Source organism: Oryzias melastigma, linkage group LG11 (assembly GCF_002922805.2).
Source record: "Oryzias melastigma strain HK-1 linkage group LG11, ASM292280v2, whole genome shotgun sequence".
NCBI classification, from domain to species: Eukaryota; Metazoa; Chordata; class Actinopteri; order Beloniformes; family Adrianichthyidae; genus Oryzias; species Oryzias melastigma.
The window spans coordinates 8849673-8859053 of record NC_050522.1 but is presented as its reverse complement, the minus strand read 5'-3'; the positions used below and the strand labels follow the sequence as shown (position 1 = coordinate 8859053).

The 9381-nt window shown below is 34.9% G+C and overlaps 1 protein-coding gene across 6 annotated transcripts in view; it reads left to right on the top strand.

The window, feature by feature from the left end:
• ppp1r9a (protein phosphatase 1, regulatory subunit 9A) overlaps positions 1-9381 on the top strand; it is an 80699-nt gene that overhangs the window by 30988 nt on the left and 40330 nt on the right. For all 6 annotated transcript variants that reach the window (XM_024299024.2, XM_024299048.2, XM_024299032.2 and 3 more), the window contains exons 3-4: positions 5308-5440; positions 7616-7736. In XM_024299024.2, coding sequence (XP_024154792.1) covers positions 5308-5440; positions 7616-7736 — 254 coding nt within the window. The remainder of the gene's footprint in view (positions 1-5307; positions 5441-7615; positions 7737-9381) is intronic.

The window sequence follows — 9381 nt, the reverse complement described above, 5'->3', positions numbered from 1 at the left end:
TTGGGACTTGACTCGGACTTGAGGACAAAGACTTGGGACTTGACTCGGACTTGCAAAATGATGACTTGGTCCCACCTCTGGTGTTTTGCCCTTGGAAGAAAAGCTGAAAAACCTTTAAAAGATGTTTTCTTTTTTAACTTCATCCGTCAGGATTTAAGGAGTACATGATTCCATCTAAATTAGACTAGAAACCCTTGAACAGTCTCAAAAAGCATTTTATTTTAAAGTTGGCAATTCAACAGTGAAGATACTGTAACCTGTTTTTAAATTCAAAGCACTGCAGCAAGTGAATATATTTCCATTTAAATGCTTGTGTTTTGGATCAAATCCCGGAAGATTTTTTTTTTTTTTTTAATCATCTGAAAAGACGCTCCACATGTGGTTCCAGACTTCCTCATTGTGGGGAAGCTCTCCATTAAAACTGAATTGAGCTTTGTGACAGGCTTCAAAACACATCAACTGCAGAAGAAGTGTGTAGATATGTTATTAACAGGTAACAGTGGGATGACTTTAACGACTGTTTCCAGGAGTTTTTATTGAATATTGTGTGTGAACATATCAATACGCTTCAAACTGTCAGCTTTTATTCAGTCTGTCTTCTGCGTCTGGGAGTGTCAGCTATAGGCTGTGCTGGCTGCAGATTAGTACGTGAAAGAGATGAATGGCTGCATCAGGGAAAGCAGTCACACATCATTTTTAATGCTTAAAGGTAATTTAACATCCAATGGAAATAATTGTCCATGCATTGGGATAATAACCTATAAGCGATGTAACAGTCTGCTGCACACCCAGCAGACCAGTGCTGATCTTACTCTCCATTTTTCACTTCCTTAAGCAATAAAGCAGCTTGCAGCAGCAGCATCCTCATGCCGTCAAGGTTAAGCAGTCCCGCAGAATCATTTTTTATTTTCCTTCTTTTAATCTCCAAAATGGTATGCACAATAGAAATGCTCTGAAGTTTATTAGGTTTATAAAAGATTATTTTAATTGTCAACTAATCATCGTTTATGTTTTTCGATTAGTCGACTAATCAGATCGTGCGAGAACTGGATGAAATACACACATCTTACCCATCATTTGCTTTAAACTTGAAGTGTTTAAAGATATATGAGATTAGAAAGGAAGCACCGTAGTTTGACATAAAAAAAAAATGACATATAAATTAGTTTTCGACTTTTTTAATAGTGGATATAGTCGTGAGTAATCGTGGCAGCCCTAATTTGGTTAATACTTTTTTGTATATTTCTGAGCTTTTTATAATGTCTTTTCCTTATGATTAAGAATTTTTTGAGTTTTTAAGCAAAAGTTGACTGATCCAAGCCTTGGTTTCCCTAGAATTCACTTTGTATTTAAAATAAATGCAAGTTTTGGAAAGGCTTAGTCATCTGTTTCTCATTTTTGGGGATTTTTTTTAGATTTCTTGTCACTTTTCCTCTCAGTGACTTTGTTTTAGATTTATAGAGTTCCCTCTCTTGGCCTTTCCTAACCCTTCCCCATCACTGCACTTCCTGCCTCTTCTTTGCTTGCACTGCTGGTCTATCCTCATCCATGACCTTTCTCGGTTGACAAGCCACATATTGCACACTGACACACACAGAGGCCATTAGAAAGGCTCTGACTGTCAATGGCAGCATTGGATTCAGGGCGTTCAGGTCAACACACTTGCTGGTGTTAGCATTTCTCTGCTTGTGTGTTCAGGTGATTGCTGAGTATTCGTGGACATACCTCCTGTGTTTATGTTCTCTTCAAAATAAGTCAAAAAGTTGTTATTTCTTAAACTATTGATTCCTCCATTCGTTTAGAAAAACATTCTTTCATAAATTATAAAAGCAAAAAGTGTTTTATCATCTCCGTCAGATTATGATCAGTTCATGTTTTTGTATTTTTAGGGGGTTAATTTAAAAAATGTTTCTTCTGCCATACCATGATTTTCTTAAGCCTTTCAGAATGAACTATATCCATGTATATGATCATATATTACCTTTGGACCACTAAAAAACAAATTTTTTTAATTAAATTACAGTAATTTTCCGTGAGTTTTTTCCTACATAGAAGTAAAACGACTCGATTTTACCTGTTTAAAAAGCACACATCTACATTAACGTGTACCTTTGTCAATACACAGTAAATGCTGTAAGGGTTTTGTTTAATGCAAAGACACCTCTAGTGTCATGCCTTTTAATGCTGTCTCAGTGTTTTCAGCATCACCCACAAATGCACTTTTTCCCCCCAGTAAACCTGCTAAGTTAACGTACTAAAAACAGAAACCTGTTTTGTCCATTATGCAAAAATCTTGTGCCACCACTGCTTAAATAAAAACGCAAACACCATGTGCTGGAGAACTCATAAACAGGCATCTCATGCACAGAGGACACATGTCCTCATGTGCTCTACAAAAACAGGCCTGTTTTAGAAATAAGTGACATTTTATTTCCTCATTGGTAGATTAACTTAAAAAAATCTGCTAATTAGGTAAGATAAATTGTTTTACTAAAAAAATCCTATTTTAAGAAAATAACTACTTGTTTTCTTAAACTTTTGGTATTGAAAAAAACCTTTTTGAGATTATTGTTTTTGTAAAACAGAAAGTAAGACAATTTTTCTTGAAAAAATTGGTCTTTTTATTTTCTTAAGATTCAGATTTTGCTGTTTGCAGTGGTTTTCTGCATGTTTTACCCCCTGCTCTGATTCCTTCCTCTACATTTATTTATCAAGTGAAACAAAGCACTTGAATAGCCTTAATCTGGAGAGATTACACTTTTCTTACAAATGAAAAATAGCACTTTGCATACTGTTTTTTTCATGCTTTTATGCAACAAATAGCCATATATTCAAGTCAGTTTGGTTGCAGCTTTTTACACTCTTGCACGTTCTGCTCTGTGCAGAAAGCAGAGAGAGAGGGAGCTCGGTTAGGATGATATGCGAACTGACAGCTGACCCTTGCAGGGAGGAGGACAGGCCTCCCTGTCCTCAATCTCCTTGTGCATCTTTCTTCTGGAGCTTGTTGTTGGCCATCGGGTGGATTTGTGGTAGTAGTTGTTGCTTTACTACATATATTTTTAACACAGTGATTAGAAATTATCCTTTTCAACCTTTAAAGTCCCACTCAGATCCTCTTTTGATTGTGGTCTTTTAATCATATTTATGCAGTTTTTAGCCAAAATCAGCAAAGTGTAGTTTTCTAGAGTTTAAGGAGAGCGGCAAGAGTTCATTAGAAATTTGTCTTTGAGTTGTGGGCGGGACTGTTAGCGTGGAGTTACCGCCCCCATCTATTTACACTCCCCCCAGCTAGCTTGCAGCCCAAATGTAACATTAGCGGTGTAACATCGGAGTTATTGAGTCTTAGAGTTTCGAGCCAGATACCAGTTTGGACGAAGAAAACAAAGACGTACGTGAATCTATGGCCTCGTTTCTTGTCTGGTATTTTTATCGTTTCCATTGTTAAATGGGCCCATTAAACCACACATGTCAAAGTCAAGGCCCCAGGGCCGGATCCGGCCCTCCGGGTAATTATATCCGGCCCTCCAGATCATTTTATTTCATTGTTATTATTTGGCCCGATGTTATCTTCTGATTATTTCCAACTTGTATAATTTTGACAAAATATATTTTTACAGAGGGTAAAATATTGAAAGTTATTTAAGGTTTAAGTTGATTTATTCTGGAATAATATTCCTGCCTGTTGTTATCCATAATTATGCTAAAAAGTTTTAAAGTTTGGCCTTCTGCTAGGTTTTTTGGACTAGTTTGGAATTTAGTAAGATTTTTTTAGGCTATTATGAAATTTAGCTAATATTTCAGCTACCTGCTAGCTGTTTTGGCTAGTTAAGGCTTTTTTCAGTTTTTAGGATATTTAGAAGTTTAGATATTTTTTCCGCTACATGCTAGCTGTTTTGGCTAATCTACGCTTTTTTTGTTTTTTAGGCTAATTTGACATTTAGCTAATATTTTACCTGGCAACAGCTTCATCGTTTTCAGCTATCAACTTAAGCGTTTTTAACTATCAATTTCAGCATCTCCAGCTATCATAACTAGCATCTTCAGCGGCCAAATTCAGCTTACAGAATTCACACTAGCATTATCCCAGTTAATGCTATATATCTAGTTCATAATTATGCTAAAAAGTTACATTTTTAAGTTTTAAAGATGTAGTTTTAGAGTGTTCAATAATGTTTATCCTGTTCTTTCCGTGACCTAAAGTGTGCTTTGGATTTTGGCTGATTGAGTTTGACACCCCTGCTTTAGACAATTAAGACACTACCTTGTATTTATGTTATTGTTCCTATGATACATATAAATGAACATCAATAAAAATAGGATTTTTTTGAAAATATGAACTAGCTTATAACCTTTGTGACTTCCTTTCAAAATAAAAGACACCCTGTGTTGCGTAGGATCATCTCAATGCAGCAAATATAGGATAATACAGTGTATCATGTTTGTGGTGCATCTTTGCCAGGAATAAATAAATAAATAAATCTAGCAAACCAAAATGAAATCAGAGCTAATTCAGTAACCCTTACTGTATTTTTTTCACCTTAAAGGGGGGGGGGCACTTGTTTGTTCAAAAATAGAAAATCTGCCTAATAACCCTTGAATACATATTTTGGTTGTGCTTACTGACCTCAGGTTGATTTTATGTGGTACATGGCGATCACAAATCTCTCAAAAGGTTGTTACTCGACTTAAAGACTTAAACTACAAACACTTTATATGTTGTTGGAACATGACAGAGAGATATGCAATGTTCAACTGTTTGTGAATGAAAAGAATAAAGCTTGAATTTACTTTTTTCACGTTACTGCTTTTTTTAACGTTAGTTACTATTTAAAATTATTATTATTTTTTTTGAATCAGAGAGCCACAATGGAGGGGTAAAAGAGCCACACGTGGGTCCGGAGCCTGAGGTTGCAGACCCCTGGTCTATAGCAAAATAGAACGGGATGGTTGGGGCGGAGCCTCTGTTGCCACTTGTTGATTGGGAGAAAATGATGAAGACATTAGAAAGCACCAATATAGCGCTTATTCATCTGCTCCTGATTTACAATCATGTGAATAAATAAATGTTAAAAAATGCAGTTTTAGTCTTAATTTTCATTAAAATTGTCTTTTATCATGAGGAAAAATCCCACAAGCACACCTTAAAAATACCAAAAATACAATTTCATAGGAAGGACAGGGCTAATCTTCATCATATTTAATATTTAAATATATAGCAGTTTATTTTTTAGCCTCCTATGAAAAGGGCTTTATTTGTAAATCTTACGTAAGAATCTAGTGTCCTAACTGCTTGTGTTTTTCTTCCAGGTGTTCAACACTTACTCCAATGAGGATTACGACCGGCGGAATGAGGAGGTGGATCCTGTGGCCTCGTCTGCCGAGTACGAGCTGGAGAAGAGGGTGGAGAAACTGGAGCTCTTCCCCGTGGAATTGGAGAAAGGTGGGAAAGAAAGAACGCCTAAATAGATTAGGTGGTGCTGTCATATCAGTTACACCCATGAGGCAGAATCACCCACTCAGGATATCGCTCTTTTTATGATTAAAGGCTTTTCTCTTGGTATCACACTTGTTTTGTTCATTTCTGTCTTCCTTTTATCAGCATTTCTCCACTAAAGCTTAGAAAAGAGCAGTTTGTCTTGATTTCCCAGCATGCCGCCGTTTATGCAGCTCCTTACACACTTGTCTTCTTCTGTTGGGATATTTCCCATGTTGCAAATCAAAACTGCCAAGCACCTAAAATAGATAGAATTCCTCCTGCTGCTCGCTGTTATGTAATTCCAGCAGTTTGTGAATAATTAATGCAGAGCAGAATGGAAAATGAGAAGTTCCTATACAGGATATTTCCTATTTATGTGAAGGCCGTCACATATCTTACAGGAGGATCTCTCCTCCTCACATTAAATAAATCCATACTGTTTGCTCTTGGTTTATTTTTATTTTGCAGTCATAGAACCTAAATTACGATGGAGTACTACAGTCAATTTACAAAGGAAGAGAAATTATTGCTAATAAGTCGTAACTTATTAACTACAAGAATAAAATTGTACATTTATGACTTTAAATAATTTAAATTTATGACTAAAAGAGGTGACTCTATGTGAAAAAATGTCATACATGTACGAGAAAAGTGTTTAACGGTTTAAAAAACGGTTTAATTACAAGACTAAATTAGTAGATTTATGACGTTTGGTCAGAAAGTTATGACTAAAATTTAACTTTATGACTAAAACATATATGTTTACAAGAAAAGAAATAACAAACTTATGAAAAAAAAATCATAGATTTACGAGAAAAGCTTGTAACTGTTAAATTATGACACTAGTCGTAGAGTTACAACTTTAAAATTCATATATTTTTCACTTTAAGTCGCGTTAAATTATGACTTTAAGACACCTACATTTGCGAAAAAAATGTTTTAAATTTATGAGGAAAAAGTTGTAACTATTAAATTACGAAACTAAAGTTGCAGAATAATTACTTTATAATTCATAAATTGATTTCTTTAAGTCTTGTACGAGAAAAAAGTCATAAATTTATGATGAAAAAGTCATAAATTTACGGGAAAATAGTCAAATCTATGAGAAAAAACTCATAAACTCATGAGAAAAAAGTCATAACTCTTAAATAATTAGACTAAAGTTGTAGATTTACAACTTTGAGTCAGAAGTTTATAACTTTAATTCTCGTAAACTTACGACTTTAAAACATGTACATTCACGAGAACGGTTAAATTACAAGAACAAAGTCGTAGATTTGTGACTTTTGATGTCATAAATTTACTCCTTTAAATCTAGTAAATGTATGACTTCAAAACACCTACATTTAAGAGAAAGAGTCATAACTCTTAAATTTATAAGACTAAAGTTGTAGATTTACAACTTTAAATCAGGAATTTATTACTTGAAATCTTGTAAACTTAAGACTTTAAAACGTGTACACTGACGAGAGAAAAAAATAAATTTACAAGAAAAAGTTACTACTGTTAAATTACAAAAATAAACTTTTATTTAACAATTATTCATTGAAACCTTGTAAATTTACAACTTACATTTACGAGAAAAAGTCATAAATCTAGGAGAAAAACTTTAGTATCATAACTCTTAAATTATGATACTAAAGTCGTAGATTTTCAACTTAAAGTCAGAAATGTATTACTTTAAATCTAGTAAACCTATGATTTGAAACACGTGCACTCACGAGGAAAGCGTCATAAATTTAAGAGAAAAAAGTCAGAAATTTACCAAAAAAAAAAGACACCAGAGTTGTCTGTTTATTAGAGCCGTGTGAAACTTGACTTCCAGATAAATTACAAAAAAAAAAAACATTCTCATTCTGTTGACTTAAATCAAATTATTATCAGCATAAGAATATAGAAGATCTATAGATCTTGTTTCTCGTAATGGAAGACATTATTGGAAGTGGACAGCTGAAGCCATATAGCTAATCTTTAAAATTAGGCTTTTTTTTATTTGGCTCTAAAGTTGTAAACTTACATGAAAGCATTTACAGCTTTAATCTCTATAGCTTCTTTTTTACTCCGTCGTACTAAACGGATGACAAAGGGCAAACCCAACAGCCCCCGTGTCCTCTAACTTCCTGTCTTGCGTGTTTCTAGATGACGAAGGCCTTGGGATCAGCATCATCGGGATGGGTGTGGGTGCTGACGCCGGCTTGGAGAAGCTTGGCATATTCGTCAAGACTGTCATTGAGGGGGGAGCTGCTGAGAGAGACAGCAGGTGAGAGCTGCTTTCTTGGCAAATGTCAAAAAACTTCATCCATCAGTCAAAAACATCATTTTTTCTCTGCCTGGCTGTTTCTCACACACACACACACACACAGTCATGGTCTGTCCTGTCAGATTTAACAGCGGGGGGTGGATTAGACTCAAGGGCAAATACTGGACTGCATGTGAGTCTCTTGTAGGTAGCCTGTGATACTAGATTGGAGTTTAATGTCATCCATGGAAGAACTTTTCCTCCATTTTTGTGTTTCTTCCTTTTGTGTGAGAGTGTGAAAACAGTGCAGAGTAAGCGCTGGGCTTCAGGTGGAGGATGTGACAGCTTCTCAGCTGGCGAGCTGTGGTCTCTGGCCTTTAGCCGCACGCTTCCCACCATTAATGTGTTTGTGTGGTTTAAACCCATTAAACACTGATAGGCAGCTCCGTTTAGTACAGTATGACAGCAGTGAGGTTTGTATTTTTGGAGTTTTTCTGCACTTAATTATAGTTCATTTTGATTTCACTGACAAAAAACTGAGTAATAAAAGGAAATGACTCCTTTTAGTACAAAAAGGAGAACAATATCTTAGTATAAGTTGGCCTATTTTAATAAGTCCTCATAAAATCCAACCCTTATTCTTGGAGCATACATCTAAACATTTCTTGAGTTTTAAAATAACATCCTTATAATTGAACTTAAAATTATTGTCACATTTTTGTTTTTTTAAATCTTAAACCGAGATTTTAAGAGTATGGAGCAAAATGATTTTGACTCATTTTAGTTATAATTTTCTTATTTTTAGATCCTAGATCTAAAAAAATCTCCTCTTTGATGATTTTGAGAAAAGCTTGTAAAAGTGCAGAGCTGGAGTCTACAACCTTCAACCTTAAACATAAACATTCTGTCTGACCAAAGCCCAGCAGAACCGACAATTTTACTTCACCCATTAGAAAAATACCAGCTTATTTTTTATGTTACTGTTACTTTCACACTAAATCTAAATTAATTTTGGTTTTTTGTGGCATGAATGCAAACAGAAATCTGTTTTTCTATCTTCAAATGGAGAGGAGACTGCTGGAGCCTATCCCAGCTAATGTACACCTTAAACCAGGGGTGTCAAACTCAATCGCACAGGGGGCCAAAATCCAAAACACACCTTAGGTTGTGAATCGAACGGGATAAAAATTTGTTGAACACACTAAAACTCAATTTTTAGAAATGTAACTTTTTAACATAATTATGAATAAAAACAAACAGGAATATTATTCCAGATTAAATCAACTTAAACCTTAAATACATTTCTATATTTAACTCTCTGTAAGAATATATTTTGTCAAAATTACACAAGTTGAAAATAAGCGCAAGATAAATGATCTGGAGGGCCGTATTTAATTACCTGGAGAGCCAGATCCGGCCCCCGGGTCTTAACTTTGACACATGCCTTAAACAATTCTCCAAATCAGTTGCAGGGCAAAAGCAGAAATATAAAGAAAAAAATACTGTTTCTAAATATGAAATTGTTTTTTTTTTGTTGCTTTGACTCATATTAGGTCAAATTAGACACCCTGTGAACGTAGGATCATCCTGCTGCAACACAAATGGCATTTTCTCCTGCTATGGCTAAAGTCTTTCTTAAAGTGTCTTTGTCCTTACTTACTTTTCC